The sequence below is a fragment of the Polyodon spathula genome, chromosome 17 (genome assembly GCF_017654505.1).
Source record: "Polyodon spathula isolate WHYD16114869_AA chromosome 17, ASM1765450v1, whole genome shotgun sequence".
Taxonomy (NCBI): Eukaryota; Metazoa; Chordata; class Actinopteri; order Acipenseriformes; family Polyodontidae; genus Polyodon; species Polyodon spathula.
In genome coordinates this window covers 7,349,399-7,368,308 of record NC_054550.1, presented here as the reverse complement: position 1 = coordinate 7,368,308, position 18,910 = coordinate 7,349,399, and the positions used below count along the sequence as shown (strand labels likewise).

The window sequence follows — 18,910 nt, the reverse complement described above, 5'->3', positions numbered from 1 at the left end:
CTGGAGATAAGTCTCTAACGCAACTTCCTGCAGAACCCTCACTGTCCAATCAAACATCCAATTATCCACTCTATTTCTTAAATCCCTCAAGATCTGCATTCAAGGGTGTGTCTTTAGATTGAATAAAAACAGATATGCTGGTGTATTATATAGTATAGATGAGTATCAGTATAGTTGATCAGTATTTGTTTTTTCAGTGGAGCTAAACAGTGTAAACAACTTCTCGCCATGACTAGGTACCATAGGGAGGGCTACTAACCATGACACAGGAAAATGCAGGTCTGCCCTAACATTGCAAAAATGTGATAATGCTAATGGCTAAAAAATTGACCATTCATTATGCATTGGGGTAATGCAAGTTATATGTTATATGTAAAAAATAATGTATCATGGAAATAATTGAATACTATGATTAAATGAACAAATGGAATATAATTTAATTGTTTTTGTTTGTTTGTTTTTAAAGCTAATTATATTGTATTGTATTCTATATATATAGACAGAACTACTGAAGAATATAAACAGACACAGTTGATTCAATATTGTAAAACTAGAAAGAAATCTCAGTTAGGGATCTTAAGCTGAGGAAACACGAAGCCACTTTGTGGCTTGGAGCTTGGTTTCAGGCCGCTGCATGGCACGCCAGGAGAGACTTGGGGCTTTCATCAAAGTTGCCTCAAACCAGGTCTGCTGAAAATGTGACTGCACGTTTACTCAGCTTTAGGTAGACCTGCATATTTCTGTCTTATAAAATTGAAGTTGTTTCCCTTTCAGGTAAACCAAAAATGGAACACTGGAGCAAGGCTCACATGTTATTAATTTTGTTTCAATCGTAACTTAACCGATGGCATCACAAACATTGGCATCTTTTTGGAGCCTCTTCTCCTGCACCTGCTAGGTGCAGAATAAATGAGCCCTCTTTGCTTTCCAGCTCCCCAGCTGCTGTTTTTATTTTACAGCCATTACTCTTATTAAATGGAGCCAGAGCCCTACACTTACTTATAATGTATGTGCAAAGAAAAGGGTTGACGGGTGCGATGTGCCAGGGCTGTCATTAATCATTATTTTAAATACTTTACCTAATTCTTGGTCTCTGTTTCAACAGCATGTCTGATCACGAGTCAGAGGGAGAAGACAGGTATTACTTCTACTATACTACAGTGGCAACTATACCATATATAATAATAATTGGTTGCTGTTCATATCAAAGATAGATTTAAAGAGCCACTCGGTAGAGGCATGAAATATCAGAGATATCTTAATGAATGTTTTTTTTCTTGTTGGGATTCCCTTTGTATCATTCTCTGTGTCATCACATCCTGGTGACGTTAAATCCTATAGCCTCAACTGAGCTCTTAGAATCATGGCTAGCCTATAGTTACATCTGGTACACTAGAGTGTAACTATTAACCTCCCCGTGCAAACACTGTGCCCCTAGAGGATACTGTATAAGAAGACAATCAGGCTAGTGCTTACATGATGATGGTTAGACATGATTAAAAGAGCTTAATTAATGCCACATGGATGCTTTTAAAAGTTTGAAAAAAAAAAAATGTGCTGCTTGAGTCTAAGCAAGAAGGCTATATTAGTTAACTCTGATATTTCCTTCTCATAGCAAGTTACTATTAAACCCATAACACCGTGTAACAATTTTTTTTTTTTTTTGTTCCTGGGTAGTAAGTGTTATTTTCTAATTGCTTATGCCTCAAAAGTATAGAAAATGGCTATTATTCCCCACAAACTTTGCTTTTGTGACCAGGACAGTGATATTTCAAAATATCACTATTTCCAATAGGAAAACGGGCAACTGTGTGTCTTTTCGTTCACATAAAGTCAGAAAAAAACAACATATTAATCCAAATTAACATGTATTTATACTAAAGTAATACAAAAATGACCACAAAAGATTTAGAAGTGAGTAGTTTTTCGAGATTTACGATTATACTATAAATACAGTATAATCGTAAATCTCGAGAAACTACTCACTTCTAAATCTTTTGTAGTCATTTTTGTATTACTTTAGTATAAATACATGTTAATTTGGATTCATATGTTGTTTTTTTCTGACTTTATGTGAACGAAAAGACACACATTTGCCCGTTTTCCCATTGGAAATAGTGATATTTTGAAATATCACTGTCCTGGTCACAAAAGCAAAGTTTGTGGGGAATAATAGCCATTTTCTATACTTTTGAGGCATAAGCAATTAGGAAATAACACTTACTACCCAGGAACAAAAATTGTGTTACATAGTGTAATAATTCAAACAATCTGACGTTGTTACTTTGTTCATGTCATTGAAAATTAAACTTGCTTTATCTTGATGTGGGAACTGCTGGGATGGCAAGGTCAGGTCAGTTGTGTTGGACTCTTGTTGTGTCATAAAATATGTCTTCTAGGTTAAAGCTCTTAAATTAGTAAAAACCACACTAAGCGCAGCATCAACATACAACCATTTGTTTTCCACCAAAGGAAACCTAGTTTTGCCATTGGAGATCTAGAAATTCCTTTCGGCATTGTATTTCACACTCCAGCGTTCAGGCTTGCTTCATTATGTTCCGCAGGGATAATATATCTATATCCCATTTCCCTCAAGGATGATAAAGCCTGCCTGAATCCACACTGTATGTGCTTGGGAACCTATGAAAGATATATCACACTTACTGTATAAGAACCGCTCAGAAAATTGTATGAAACCTGTATGTATATTCCTTAGCACAAGTTTTAGAGGGTATCAAAGGTTACAGTGACCTACTGCTACAGTCCTGACCTGTGATTGGCAGGGCTAATGGATTTGCATCTTGGAGAACCACTGTCTGCTCATTTGTTGTTAGGTTTTTGCACATGTTAGTAAGAATCTTAATGAATTAGTTTACTGAGGTCTGCTGAATAATGCTGTGCTTGTTTTCGAAGTTAGACTCATAGTCCACTGGTGGGTTTTTTTTCTTGTAAGACTCTAGCTGTGAGTGAAGCATAATGACATGATAAAGAAGTGGTGTCATTGTACACAATCAAGATTATCATTCACACTTACACTCATATACTGTAAAGGTCTAACACAGAGTGTTTCTTTTTGACTTTGCAGCCCCATTGAGAAGGACTCAGCCCTTGATGGTGATGTAAGGTACATGACTTCTTGGCAGAGTTGTAATTGTCTGTTTATAAACAGTGTAGCTCAACTAATTACTTCCCACTGGGAATGAATGGTGTTTTCCTGCTTCCCATAGATTCTCAGATAGTTCATTTTATTATCAGAAATCTATTATCTTTTAATCCCAAAGCTAATTAAAAGCTTTGAAATGCTGTTTCCAGTTTTTAACAAGAAGTTGCCATTAATATCAATCTTAAATGTTGCTCAAAGACCTTGATATTTTCTGCTAGATTAAATAAATCATTAGAAGCCTGTAGTAATCAATTTTAATAAACTGATTGCAATACACTATTATAGGTTTCTCTTCTACAAAAGAAGAGTGATGGCAAAGAATTTTGTGATACATAATAAAACATACAAAAATGTAAAAAATATTTTACCATGATGATATTTCACTGCATTATCTTGAAGGTAATGTAAATTAACGCAGTGATAATGAAAATATAAAATAAAGATGTATACGGAGATAAAAACAGTGAAATTCTTGGGCTCTCCTATGACAATGCCATCATTTCCCATTGTATTTTCATTTAATTGTGACTAGAAAAAGAGGATCTGTGGCCTATGCATCCCAGAAGCCCTGGCTTTTAAATTCAACCGTGGTGGAGAACATCATCTTTGAAATGCCCTTCAATAAACAGAGGTAATATCCTGTCTGTTATAATGTTATATGGAATAACCTATATATTCAGAACTGGGCAGACACGTGGCAAATTACATTTAATAGAGAAAAATGTAAGGTACTGCATGCAGGCAATAAAAATGTGCATTATAAATACCTTATGGGAGACATTGAAATTGAAGAAAGAATCTATGAAAAAGACCTAGGAGTTTATGTTGAATCAAAAATGTCTTCATCCAGACAATGTGGGGAAGCTATAAAAAATACCAACAAGATGCTCAGATATATAGTGAAAAGTGTTGAATTTAAATCAAGGGAAGTAATGTTAAAACTTTACAATATTGTATTCAGTTCTGATCACCTTGCTACAAAAAGAATATTGCTGCTCTAGAAAGAGTGCAAAGAAGAGTGACCAGAATTATTCCGGGTTTAAAAAGCATGTCATATGCAGACAGGCTTAAAGAATTGAATCTATTCAGTCTTGAACAAAGAAGACCACGCAGTGATCTGATTCAAGCATTCAAAATTCTAAAAGGCATTGACGATGTCTACCCAAGGGACTTTTTTGACCTGAAAAAAGAAACAAGGACCAGGAATCACAAATGAAGATTAGATAAAGGGGCATTCAGAACAGAAAATAGGAGGCTTTTTTACACACAGAATTGTGAGGGTCTGGAACCAACTCCCCAGTAATGTTTTTGAAGATGACACCCTGGGATCCTTCAAGAAGCTGCTTGATGGGATTCTGGGATTAATAAGCTACTAGCAACCAAACGAGCAAGATGGGCCAAATGGCCTACTCTCAGTTGTAAACTTTCTTATGTTTTTTTTATGTTCTAATTCAAAACTAGCAACACCTCTGTAGCCAAGGATAATCAGAATCCAAAAGGATACTCATCAATCGCTGGAAATCCTTAATTAAGGAAAATGATTGATAAACTGAAAACTCATTATTTTAATTTTTATTTATTTGTATTATTTCTTTTTATTTCTCTACCATGTCTAATATTTTAGATACATTTTTTCTAAATGATTTGCCTTAAATATATATATATATATATATATATATATATATATATATATATATATATATATATATATATATATATATGTGCAGTTGCAGTTGAATCAACAAATCACACTACATAATCTACCTTTATTGTCTTTCATCTTTTTGATGAATGTATCTTCGATTTAGGGAAGAAAATGGTATCATGTGACTGCAGTATTTGTCTATCAGAATACAAGTGAGAAGCTGTCAGGTGGGCTGAGTGCAGGTTTTATTTACTCTGCTTTTAGAAGGACCTGAGCCAGTCGGTTAATAGACTCCAAACAAAACACTTTGTTCCAGTGTTGTTTCCACACGCCTTATCTTCACACGTTCAAGCAGATCACAAGGTGTCAGCTTGCTACAATGAAAGTTCAGTTTAGTGAATGAAATATATTTTTTTAAAACCATTGACCTCTGTGGTGTGTGAGACAGTATGGCTTAATATATAAATGTGTGTTGTTTGGCTTAATATATAAGGGTTTTTAAACTTCAATACATAAGGATTTTTTGTAATACATTGTAGTAGCACTGCTGTTTTCTGAAAAAAAGGGTTTTCGGCCTTAATAATAAAGAATGTAATATTACGTAAATATTTTGGTTATGGGTTTTTATTTTAATACAAAGACAACACTAGCATGTATAGTTGCCCCTGGAGGTGGTGGTGGTGTTGTTGAAGGTTTCTATGGAAACTAGACTATAAGTAAAACCTGCTAGGGAAAGTGCATGGGAAATCAAGTGTTTACGCTTTAAAGATAAATCTTATGCAACAGAAAAAATGCATTATAGAACACACACACACACACACACACACACACACACACACACACACACACACACACACTATAATATAGATTATATATATATAATATATATATATATAATTACATAGTATATACATATGTTATGTGCATCTAAAGAATAGTCTAAAACAATCGATGAAAACCTAAAATGTCTTTATTTACATAATAATGTAACTCTTAAATATTTGGTTATATTCTGTAGTTATAAGTAAGCTTTATATTGCTTTACTATAATATACAGATAAGTACTAAAATTGCATCTCGGCTTATACAGGGGAAAAAAGGTAATTTAGCAAAGTTATGTCAAAAAGTTATAATCAAGCCATGTGACAACACATTGCCTGTATATGACTTTCCCAGCAATTTGTGTTGGAATTATCTGTACATTTTTTAAACAGCTGGCTGTAATTTTTATTTTAAAAAATTCCAAGCACCTTCAATATAAACTTGAAAGCAGTGGAGTCCATATATATTATAAAAAATAACAAATGGCAAGGGGTATAATTGCATCTTCAGTGATTTCTATATATATATAATATGTTTGTGTGTGTGTGTGTTTAAATAATCACTTTCCTTGGACCCTGTTGTTATAAAGGGAAGCAGGGATGCAGTTTAAAATCTATAACACTATATTTCAATGTGAATGTCATAACCTACTGTTTTGTATTATATTCCTCAGGTATGAAGCAGTGATTGATGCATGCTCCCTACAGCCAGATATCGACATTCTTCCCCATGGAGACCAGACACAGATAGGAGAAAGGGTCAGTGACATCGTCCTTACCTTAACTACCCAAGTATTGGTTTTGTCTTTGGGTCTGCAAGTTTGTGAAGCCTCATTTTGACTTAATTTTGATTGGAAAGAAAAACAATGCATGATTTCAGTTTGTTATTTTCACAGACTGCAGTTACTTGTTTTAATCCAATGTATACCTTTTCCAAAAGACAAAATAACTTAAAAAATAATCATTTAAAAAAGAGCCTATTGAAACAACCTTGTGTTAAAAGTCCATTAAAACACATATTACCAGTCACTTGAGTTTACCATCCATGGAGATTGGATGTAGCCCTTGTTATTTCTGAGTAATAAGAGGGTAATAAAATATGGTAAAATGTAGAAACAAATCAGTATTTTGGTGCACGTACTGTAAGATACAGAAAGATAACTACACCTTTGGAAAAAAGGGTTTGATGAAAATAAAACATATTTAATTAAACAGTAATGGAATGATAATGGATGACTTCAAGTCTATATAATCTTTTGTTAATGGTAGGCAGTGTTTTTGTATCAGATCATTGTTCAGATATTGATGCAGTTTTTTCTCCTGGAGGTTTGGTTGGATTTGCAGTTTAAGATGTGTCAGGTCCCCTTGGTGCTAAAACTTAATATGTGATGAGTGATGAACATACATATTAAAAGGTCGAGGAACAAAATTGTATTTGATGTTATATATGTATGATCTTCTTGCTGACTAATTTATTAAATATTTTTAATCCGCTAATAACTTCAAAAGTTCAACTTCAATAACTTCGGGAGTAAAGCTGAGCCACAACATCCTTGTTGTATTTCAAATAGCATATTGCTATTAGTGACCTATTTCTGTAATACAAAATATAACCAGTAAAACTGTATTTGTGTAATATAACGCTTTTCTTACCATTGCTTCCTGCTTTGTATTTAGATTTTTTTATATGCATACTATTTTTTCTCAGATTCAGGCTTGCTTAGATGCGTTGAGGTCACCACTACCTTTTCTGGGAAATGCCTAAGTAACTGAAAAAACACAGTAAAGCCAGTATCAGTAGGACGATCCTCAATGTCTCTACCCTTAAAGGACAGATTACATTAGAGACCACAACCTCTTTTGAACATATCATTAGCTTCTGTGCTATAATTAAGTGTCAGTAGTTAAATTATGTGTTTGTAAAATACATGCTTCATTTAACAATAATGTCATTTATTTGATTCACTGATGCAATGAATGTGTTTTCCCTTAGGGGATCAATCTGTCAGGAGGGCAGCGCCAACGCATTAGTGTAGCGAGGGCCCTCTACCAACAGACCAACGTGGTGTTTCTGGTGAGTAGGCTGCTTTAATTCATTATAGAGGGGTCTTCAGCACTGTGCGTTTTTCAATGCAAACCCACTCTCGGCTCTATGAGCAGAGATCAGCAGGTATAAGAAATGTCCACTCATGAGCTCAGAGTAATCACTTTAATTGATTTTGAAACTTACAATCGATCTGCATTCTCAGAATTGAGTGTATTCTGCCTGCTGCTGCCATAATGTCACTGTCTATTGACAAGTAATAACACAGACTGAGAGGCAGCCACAAGTGACAAGAATCCAAACTAAATAACTGAAACGTAAAAAAAAAAAAAAGAACGTTTTTAATTTCAGTCAAATTCATCAATTTTGGATTGGCAAATATGCTATTGGAATAAAAACAAGTTTGGGAAAATATTGCATTCAAGGTTACAGTTTTCAAAGAATAAACATTAAAGGCAATCCAAATGCTTTGAAGTATAGCTGTTTCCAAGTAAAGACCTCTAATAGTTAAATATAAATGCCAAAATAGTGACTGTGTTATCTGACAGCATCATTAACAAGACACCACTCATCGGTGGTGAGCTGCCTGGGTATTTTTCTTTCATCCTTATTTTTAGCTCTCAACAGGAAATACATTACATAACAGTCATGCTCTTTATCTTGCTTTATACTCCTGCCCTGAGGGATTAGACCCAATATCACAGATGTACTTTATGCATAAAAACCTTCTTCTGGGAGGGATACATTTTACACATGAATGACGACCTGATAATGTCTGGAATTAGACACTGAGCAATGCTGTGTTTTTTACTTGCTGTGGGTGTACTGTGTAAATTATCTCTATACTTGTTAGAATTGAGTATTAACAACTGTAGATAAAGCCTGGCAGAGCTCTTGTAGCATATCAGACAAACTGTAAGCCTCTGAACCAGAATACCTGAGTTTAAGCCACAATAACACCGATCTATATTAATCTGGGGTACTTGCCCTTACAAATGGAACTGATGACTGAAATTTCCCAACTTTCAGATGTAATGTATGAAAGGCTGTTCAGTATTTTGCATTGCCTTGAAATTGCAAAGCTAGTCCTCAGCTTCTTTTATCTCACCTGTATTTTAAAGATTGTTTAAAATCCCATCATAACAAGCCTTTGATATTGGGATCCATACTGCGTCTCAATCCAGTGTGTGGCTCCCTACAGAAATACTAGGAGTAACCGCCCACTTGGCTATTACCCAGGCAGGTGAAACCACAGGATTCTATTGATTTGATTCTTGTCATCTTTTGCTGCTTCTGTGACACAGCATAGCTTATCAGGAGCAAGCACTGGTTGACAGCAGATTTGTAAGAATAACAACAGAATTTCGGGACAGTCCGTTCAAACTTACAAGCACAGCACCAAATGAAATTCATAATTTATAAATAGCGTTTTAATCATTGCCTAAAAGTAGTACACCATCTGGCTACACTGAAATGGACCTCCACAGGTTTACCGCACACAGTATCATGCATACAGAGCCTGCCTATATGGTCAATGGTGTGCCAAGCTGGTAGAAAGCTCTTCATATCATGTCTAAACCTGAATGATGGACACCAAAAGGAAGATCATTTTGTGTAATTCAAAAGTAATTTCTCTCTTTGTGTAGGACGATCCTTTCTCGGCTCTCGACATCCACCTCAGCGATCACCTCATGCAAGATGGGATCCTTAAGATGCTGAGGGATGACAAGAGGACAGTGGCACTGGTCACCCACAAGCTCCAGTACCTTCCACATGCAGACTGGGTAAGGAGCTATCCCACATTCCTATGCAGTGCAGAGGCTGCTAACAAGGACAGATATTCAACTCATTTTAAATAGAAACCTGTTTCATGGGACTTTAAATTAAATATCCAGGTGCAAAAGTGAACAAAACAAAATGGTGCAAAGCATGCCAATAGGATCCCACTGGTTGGTAAAGGCTACAATATTGCCGTGGACTCTGCATAGACATGCTCTAAAAGAACCCTAGACACAGCAAAAGATATAGTCCCTGGCCTTATTAATAATAATTCTACTTGTCGATTGTTAGTAATAATATTGTTATTATTTGTATTAGTAGTAGTAGTTGTAGTAGCATTTTATATATTTTTTTTCTACAAGAGCTACAACTGTCAAAATATACAGTCTTTTACTATGTTTTATTCTTAGAATAATAATGTAATAATGATGCATTTTGTGTTTAGCATAATAATGTTGAGCCCCTTTTTGTACTGAAAAGATCATTTCATTGATTTTACAAATGGTTATCTGTAGATCATTGCTATGAAGGATGGTACCATTCAGAGAGAGGGAACACTGAAGGACATTCAGAACTCTGAGCCAGAGCTGTTTGAACACTGGAAGACCCTGATGAACAGACAAGACCAGGAGCTGGAAAAGGTGATCTGAAGAAACTGTGCAATGTGCTCTGTACCAACACTGTAATAAACACCATCTCTTTACTGTATGAGCAGAATCGTTTCTGTCAAAGCGCCATTTTAAACCGATGTGTCTGTTTTATTGGACAAAGTTTACACATGCTTTTGAATCTTCTTTCAGGAGACAGTAGCTGGAAGGAAGACTGTCCTGGAGCGGAAAAACCTGCACAGAGCCATGTATTCTAGAGAGGTGCTGATGAAAACTGAGGAGGAGGAGGAAGGTAAGATTATGCAAATTGCTTTGTAATTGTGATCTCCATTGTTTAACTAGAGTGAAATGATCCTCATTAGTTGTCTTGTTTTTGTTTTGTTCACACCCTCGTTTGGTTTTTGGATCAGCTTCACCTCCTGTCGTTGGTATAAATGCTAATTCTGGTGTGATTAATTTGCATGGTTTTTAGTTTAGTTTATACTTTCTTACTGCTCTAAACCACTCTGGTACTGGATGTGTCCTGCAATAATTATTATTCTTATTCTTATTCTTATTCTTATTCTTATTCTTATTCTTATTATTATTCTTATTCTTATTCTTATTATTATTATTTCTTCGCAGATGCCCTTATCCAGGGTGACTTACAATTGTTACAAAATATCACAATGCAAAGTATTGTATTTGTACATTGTACATGAGTTGTTTTGTTATCATTAAAATAAAAAGACTATTAGTCATGATTAATATTGTATTATATTAACAGATTTTTTTGACAAGTTATTGATTCATGGTAGTTGATTTAATAAGGGGTCCTAAAACTTATTTTTAAATTCAAATGTAACCTGCAACTTGAAATGCTTGAATATAGTAGTCCATCTAATGAATAGTATTCACTCTTCAAATCAATTATCATAATTAATAGTAGTTCTTAGTGTATGAAATAAAATGACTTGGCTTTAGTAATGCAAAATATAGTAATCCTAGAATGATGGTGATGATTTTTTAAAATCTTTTTCTTTGAGTTTTTCATGCTTGTTTTTAACACATTTGATATCCAATGTGTGTTTTTCATTTAATTTCTGTTTCACGTCATTTCTGTTTCATCGGATATCATTTACTTGTCATTAACTGTGAGTGCGTGTCTTTTGATTTGCATTTCTTTTTCTCTATTATATTGTTTGTGAAAACAGATCGACTTAAAAAGTAACTCTCCTGCTGCACTGTCATTACCTTTTTCAAAACATTCAACCCATGCACCTCTGTGCAGTTCTGAGACTGTGTCTCAGGAAATAGATTCATTGACATCTTTTAACATATTTTCTCTCTCAATCATGTGATGTTGTGCAACATGCGTGTACTGTATGAAATATGGTCACAAACATCTAACTACTCTGCAGATCTATTTTAAAGTGAACCTCTGAGGTAGTAAGTACTGTTATCTAGAAAAACAAAACAATTACCGGGCAGGCTCGTAGCTCGATATGGGGTTGGGCTACAGGCTGGATTGTTTTTGCTGAAGGAGAGAGCAGTGGGTTTTTTTTCACGTCTCAGAGGAAACTTGAGCTAGCCAAGTCCATACTTGCTTACTCTTAATCCTGAAGCTGGGGCAAAAAGCTAGAGTGAAATTGTACACAGCTTCTTAGTCACTCTCATTTATTGTTGTGATTTTTTGAAACGAAGAAAAGAACAATTGTACATCCTTATACTGTATTGAGTATAGAAAGGCTCATCTTTTTTATTACTGAGAAGATAAAAATATGAAAACCTTTATTATTAAAAAAAAAATGTTAGTTTACATGCAATATCAAATCCATTTGCTTAATGCATAATGAGCCAATGTTTAATCAACTCGTACGGCAGCAGATTTTATACTTCATATTGACAGAACAGCGAGACAATAAAAAGTCACAATAAACATGTGGACATTATACAAATGGTTATATTATACAGAAAAGTACTATACTTTACAATTGCAGTAAAGACTTATCATTTCAGATTTTAAAGAAAAGGTAAAAATAGAAAAGGGTACCATCAGTGCTTCAAGTGTTTAATCTCCTAAACCTTGAAAGATGTATACATCCATTGTCATGGCAACAATAAAATACATAAATCAAGTAGCCCATAAGCTAATGAAAATGGAACTTTGCAAATAAAAGAAACACTTGACCTTTTTTTACTCTAATGTGAAATTCAGTTGGTGTCTTCTGCAATAAAATACTAAGTTGGAAACTGTTTAATCTTTTTCAATTTCACTGTTCTGTCCACAAATATAGATTGTGTTGTGAAGCAGAAAGATATCTAACAAATGTATAAGCCTGCTCTGTGCTGCTTCCAATGTCTTTGGAAGCAAGTCTGTAAACCCTAGCCCTTCTTGTATATGGTTCTGCTGCAGAGGAGTCGACTGAGAGCGACGATGAAGACAACATGTCGTCTGTCCTGCGGCAGAGGGCCAAGATCCCCTGGCGGGCCTGCGGGACGTACCTGAGCTCAGCCGGCATCCTCCTCCTTCTACTTCTGCTGCTCTCCCAGCTCTTCAAGCACTCCCTCATGCTGGCCATCGACTACTGGCTTGCAAAGTGGACATCAGATGTAATTTCAGCCAAAATCAATTCCGACAAGAACTGCACTGTTAGCCAGGTACTTAGGAGAGGGTTGCCAAGATAGGAATGTTAACAATTTAAGGATGGACAGTATTGTTCTATATCATTACAAGAATACAGTATTCATTAACTGGTATTGTGAGAGAAGAAATTTGCTGCCAGGACTTGTGCTATAAAATGATTCCACAGTGGAACAGCATGTTTATTTGTGTTACTCAGAGAGGATGGATAGATACTACTCTTAAATCAGATGGGATCATTGGGCTCCTAAGTAGGTAAAGTGCATGCACTATTAAAATGCTCAAACTTGTAATATATACTAGGAGCTGTACATGGAAGGCTGTTTTCTGGGTGCATTTGATTAAACTTGTGCTTGTAAATAAATGATTTTGTTTGTTGATCTGATGTGGACTGGGACCAAGGCTTTCCAATGTAAATGTCTTCCAAGTGAAATGTACTTATGGTTAAGATAATCCATACATATCTTTAGATGGACAGGTCTGTCTCCACCTTCTGAGTAAAGTGATCAACGAAGTATTGTTCGGTAAACAGTTTGTTCTCCATATATTAGTTTTGTCTTCTGGCATGTACAGTATATGTGAATGTCTGTCTAGGTGTAGATTCAGGCTAGCTTATTTAGTGAAACCATTCTTCACTCACCCATAATATAATGTACCCCTCATAAACCAATGGATTTTTCAATACAATGGATGATCCTTTACCTGAGAACAGATGAATATAATGCTGGTGGACTGGCAAAGAAAATCAAGCACATTATTTCCAGAAAGGCTAGAAACTGCAATTAAATTCCTACTTCCCATTAACTTCCCTAATTAAAATGTAAACAGATCAAGATATCTGATTTTCACAAGTTTGGCTTTTTTGGCGATGTTCAGATCAACTGAAAAGTACGAAGTACTTAGTAAACATTAGAATTCATCACAGCATATATCATAGCATGACATTTGTCTAATTTTTTAACATAAATAACAATATGAGGTATGCCTTGAGAAATGTGTTGCAGGAGTTGTACCAGTCAATCTTAATAAAAAAATTCTAAATATTTTTCAGCAGCACACAAGATATTTCCTACTGTATGATGCATGACATAACCCCTGCTGATAGCAGAGTAGAGGAAATGTCATGTCCTCACATGACAGACTCATGTAAATGCCACAGGGGGTTGTCTCATTGATAGCAAATTATCACTGTGATACTGCTGCCTACTGTTTCTGTAGCACTGCTGGTAAGAAAGCAGCTGTGGTTCAATAGTTTAGGTTCTTTAAATATTCCCTGGCCCAGAAATATTAACAATGGGGATTATCAATTAAATATGTTCTGCATGATTGCAGGAAAATGAAAATGTTTAGGTTTAAAGATGTATCTAACTCGAGTGACCCAAACAAATGAAAGTTCCTTTAAAAACTGTTTCCTGGTACACTATCTTTTATGTTGCAGGAATGTAGATTCAGCCATTCGTTGTATTCCATGGTGTTTAGCATTCTCTGCTGCCTGGGGATCATACTGTGTCTAATTACCTCTGTGGCTGTAGAGTGGACTGGTCTGAAGGTAGCAAAGGAACTGCACCACAGTTTACTGAACAAGATCATATTGGCACCAATGAGGTAATGCATGATGTCACAGTGCTTGTCAGGACTGGACAGATTGTTCTTAAAAAAAAAATCTTCTACCTGTTATAGATAAATCAACTCCTACTTCACAATTATGTGTTCATATGTATATGTCTATATCTAATATATAATATCAAAGTATATATATATATATACATATATATATATATATATATATATATATATATATATATATATATATATATATATATATATATATATATATATATACAGTGCCTTGCAAAAGTATTCAGACCCCTGACCAATTCTCTCATATTACCAAATTACAAATGGTACATTGAAATTTTGTTCTGTTTGATATTTTATTTTTAAACACTGAAACTCAGAATCAATTATTGTAAGGTGACATTGGTTTTATGTTGGGAAATATTTTTAAGAAAAATAAAAAAACTGAAATATCTTGCTTGCATAAGTATTCAACCCCTGTGCTGTGGAAGCTCCCAGTTTGCACCGATGAAAGAAATTGCCCTAACGAGGACACAATTACCTTACCATTGGCCTCCACCTGTGAACCATTAAAGTTGCTGTCACATTTTCTGGATAAAAACCCCACTGTTGAAGGATCATTGGTAAGGCTGTGAATCTGAAGGAAAATGAAGACCAAAGAGCATTCTACAGAAGTTAGAGATAAAGTAATACAAATGCATAGATTAGGGAAAGGGTACAAAATAATATCTAAGTGTTTGGATATCCCAGTGAGCACAGTTGGATCAATAATCAGGAAGTGGAAGCTGCATCACACCACCCAGGCACTGCCAAGAAAAGGCCGTCCCTCAAAACTCAGCGCTCAAACAAGAAGGAGACTTGTGAGAGAAGCCACAGAGAGGCCAACAATCACTTTGAAGGAGCTACAGAGTTCAGTGGCTGGGAGTGGAGTAATGGTGCACCAGTCAACCATACCAAGAGCTCTGCATAACACTGGCCTGTATGGGAGGGTGGCAAGAAAGAAGCCGTTACTCCAAAAGTACCATCTGAAAGCACGTCTGGAGTTTGCCAGAAAGCATGAGAGTGACCCAGCTGCAATGTGGGAAAAGGTTTTGTGGTCAGATGAGACCAAGATAGAGCTTTTTGGCCAAAACTCAAAGTGCTATGTGTGGCGCAAACCTAACACTGCCCATGCCTCAAGACACACCATCCCTACAGTGAAGTATGGTGGTGGCAGCATCATACTGTGGGGATGCTTCTCATCAGCAGGGACTGGGCATCTTGTTACAATTGAAGGAAGAATGGATGGAGCAAAATACAGGAAAATACTGCAAGAGAGTCTGCTTCAGTCCACTAAAAAACTGAAGCTTGGGAGGAAATTCACCTTTCAACAGGACAATGATCCCAAGCACAAGGCCACAGCAACATTGGACTGGCTCAAGAACAAAAAGGTGAATGTCCTACAGTGGCCCAATCAAAGTCCTGATCTCAATCCCATTGAGAATCTATGGCACTATTTGAAAATTGCGGTCCACAAGCGTCGTCCAGCCAACCTGAACAACCTGGAGGAAATCAGCCAAGAAGAATGGGCTAAAATCACTCCGACACTATGTGCAAAGCTGGTACATACTTACCCCAAAAGACTTAAAGCTGTTATTGCAGCGAAAGGTGATTCTACCAAATATTAATGTGTGGGGGTTGAATACTTATGTAAGCAAGATATTTCACTTTTTTATTTTTCTTAAAAATATTTCCCAACATAAAACCAATGTCACCCTACAATAATTGATTTTGGGTTTAAGTGTTTTAAAATAAAATATTGAACAGAACGAAATTTCAATGTACCATTTGTAATTCACTAATATGAGAGAATTGGTCAGGGGTCTGAATACTTTTGCAAGGCACTATGTGTGTGTGTGTGTGTGTGTATATATATATATATATATTGCACTGGCAATATATTTTCTTTTGCACAGACTATTTGAAACAACCCCACTTGGAAGTATTCTGAACAGATTCTCTGCTGATACGAACACCATAGACCAGGTACTATTTTCAACCCTTTTACCCTTTAACCATTCTTGTGAATCTACATTTGCAAGTTATGACTTTAGCTTGTTTAACTATGGTAGAGATAGCTGAGATCATATCATGTTCTGCTAAAAATGTATGTGATCTTATTATCTTTGTGTTTAAGGCCTGGGATGAAGAAGATGCATGAGACAGATCTACGGCTTGTCTTACTATTTAATCTATTTTAGATAGCTGTTCTTGACAGTCGCTGGCATCAGGAGAATTAACTCAATTAGTTGTTTCTGTTTTTCCATTGAGATTTATGTAAGGAACATCATGTTATTTTTAAGTACATCTCCAGTGGCCACAGACTTAAGAAATTTATAAGTGGAGTTGCTTCTAATAGGTTCTAATAGTACATATCTTCTAATAACACTTCAGGATCATGGTGTATGTCTTTCAGCACATCCCTGCCACTCTGGAGTGCCTCAGTCGCTCCACCCTCCTGTGTGCGTCTGCACTGGCTGTCATCTCGTACGTCACGCCAGTGTTCCTCATAGCGCTCGTCCCCTTGGCTGTGGCCTGTTACTTCATCCAGAAGTACTTCAGAGTGGCATCCAGGTAGCTGTAATGACATTGTTTGTTGGCTTCAAAGGGTAGTCAATGTATTGTGAACTATAATACTATCTAACTTTAAATTAGTAGTACTGTATAAAGCAACGTTTAACATTAGATAATTATCATGATGCATTCTCATCAAACATGTTAAAGCAAATGATGTCCTGTTTACAGGCACCAAGGCATAATGTATACAATAGTAGTTATAGTATTAGTAGTAATATTAATTTCTATGCAAGTTTTATTATAATTGGAGCTTGTGACTAATTCTACATGGATAAAGTAGGTGAGATTTTAATATGTAAATGTATTGATTCCTTTATGTTTCTTTAGTTGCTTTTGTGTACAGTAATAACTTTCTCACAAATTCACCCACAAACCTTTGCCAGTATGTGTTGTGTGATAGCTTCTGCTTTTTAATATTTACTATAGGGATCTTCAACAGTTAGATGACAGCACGCAGCTTCCCTTACTTTCTCACTTCTCTGAGACGGTGGAAGGACTGACCACTATTCGGGCATTTGGGTAATTTGTACAGTGTATGAATTAAAAGGAGATGAAACATGTTTAAAATGTGCTACAAATTTCATACAATATAATTTCAGTTGTTTTTTTTTTCATGATGCTAGTAGATTCTCTTTTTACTGAATAATGTTCAAAGATAGATCATGTCCCTAATTATTAATTATGTCTTCTAGGTACGAAGCAAAGTTTAGACAAAAGCTGCTGGAGTACACAGATGCCAACAACATTGCCTCTCTGTTTCTTACAGCAGCAAACCGCTGGCTTGAAGTTCGCATGGTAACTAGTTTTCATTTAATTAACCAAAATAGCATTATAGTTTGGTGGTCAGATAATAAGTGCATGCTGTAAATAATTATTCAAACCACATATACTAAATAAAGTGCATACATCAACCTCTAAGCTTTACACCAATTGACTTTTATTCTTCTTTAATAGCAACTTTAAATATGAACCAAAGCTCACATACATAGAGGGAATGAGTCATTTCCCATTAAGCTGTCCCTTAAATGTGTTGCATTGCACCTGCAGGGAAAATATATCCTTTTAAGAAAGTATACTTTTTTTTTAAAAAAAAAAGCTCCTTCTATAGTTGCTTTTTTATTACACCATTTAATGCAGCTTTTATTTTCTTGATTCAAAGAAAGCATGCATGTGCAGTCATTTGGATTGCTTGTGTATTCTCAGGAGTATATAGGTGCCTGTGTGGTTCTCATAGCAGCCGTGGCCTCCATCACCAACTCTCTGTACAACCAGCTGTCCTCAGGTCTTGTGGGTCTAGGCCTTACATATGCACTCATGGTAAGAGGCAGTTTAAGTTGTACATGAGTAAGTTGATTCTATTAAGCAGCTAGTCAGTAGGGCAAGTTGCCAGTTGTTATACAGTACTGGAGGCTGTGTGGTTAAAGAAATGGGCTTATAACCAAGAGGTCCTCGGTTCAAATCTCAGCTTAGTCACTGACTCATTGTGTGATCTTAGCCTCCTTGTGCTCAGTCTTTCGGGTGAGAGGTTGTTGTAAGTGACTATGCATAGTTCACACACTCTAGTCTTGTATCTTGTAAAGAGCTTTGTGAATGTGGTACACTATGAAAGGTGCTATAAAAAGATTATTATTACTGTATATAAGTGTAATGGAAGTTTATACTTCAAACTCCTGTATGGCAGGGACTCAGTAGAACAGACAAGATTGAGTAAAAAAGTTTAATCGTTTGCAAACCCGAGAACAATCTCAACACACGCAGGTGTTAGGAAACCGAGCAATATTCTGACTACGTAGAGCCAGTAAGCATAATATATACCATGTAACCTACAGTTATTGCAAGCCAATCACAGAAGCTCAACTTAACATTTGTGGATAGCAACAACTTGGAAGAGTAAGATGAGACCAATCATAACAACTTATTTAAATTGCAAGCCCCCTAAAATAAAAAGTAAGTCGGTGACATTTCTGTGAAGTGCCACAGAAGCAGCTTGCGGTTGCTAAAGAAATAGAACTTCCTCTTTCTAGCTAGTAGTC

At 35.7% G+C, this 18,910-nt stretch overlaps 1 protein-coding gene across 3 annotated transcripts in view; it reads left to right on the top strand.

Moving 5' to 3' along the window:
* LOC121330387 (ATP-binding cassette sub-family C member 8-like) overlaps nucleotides 1–18,910 on the top strand; it is a 52,978-nt gene that overhangs the window by 25,932 nt on the left and 8,136 nt on the right. For 2 of the 3 annotated variants that reach the window (XM_041276869.1, XM_041276867.1), the window contains 15 exons: nucleotides 1,106–1,138; nucleotides 3,086–3,124; nucleotides 3,696–3,794; nucleotides 6,304–6,388; nucleotides 7,623–7,703; nucleotides 9,320–9,457; nucleotides 9,968–10,093; nucleotides 10,253–10,352; nucleotides 12,456–12,700; nucleotides 14,122–14,288; nucleotides 16,217–16,286; nucleotides 16,717–16,874; nucleotides 17,304–17,396; nucleotides 17,570–17,672; nucleotides 18,081–18,194. In XM_041276869.1, coding sequence (XP_041132803.1) covers nucleotides 1,106–1,138; nucleotides 3,086–3,124; nucleotides 3,696–3,794; nucleotides 6,304–6,388; nucleotides 7,623–7,703; nucleotides 9,320–9,457; nucleotides 9,968–10,093; nucleotides 10,253–10,352; nucleotides 12,456–12,700; nucleotides 14,122–14,288; nucleotides 16,217–16,286; nucleotides 16,717–16,874; nucleotides 17,304–17,396; nucleotides 17,570–17,672; nucleotides 18,081–18,194 — 1,651 coding nt within the window. The remainder of the gene's footprint in view (nucleotides 1–1,105; nucleotides 1,139–3,085; nucleotides 3,125–3,695; nucleotides 3,795–6,303; nucleotides 6,389–7,622; nucleotides 7,704–9,319; nucleotides 9,458–9,967; nucleotides 10,094–10,252; nucleotides 10,353–12,455; nucleotides 12,701–14,121; nucleotides 14,289–16,216; nucleotides 16,287–16,716; nucleotides 16,875–17,303; nucleotides 17,397–17,569; nucleotides 17,673–18,080; nucleotides 18,195–18,910) is intronic. The other variant, XM_041276868.1, reaches the window with a different exon arrangement.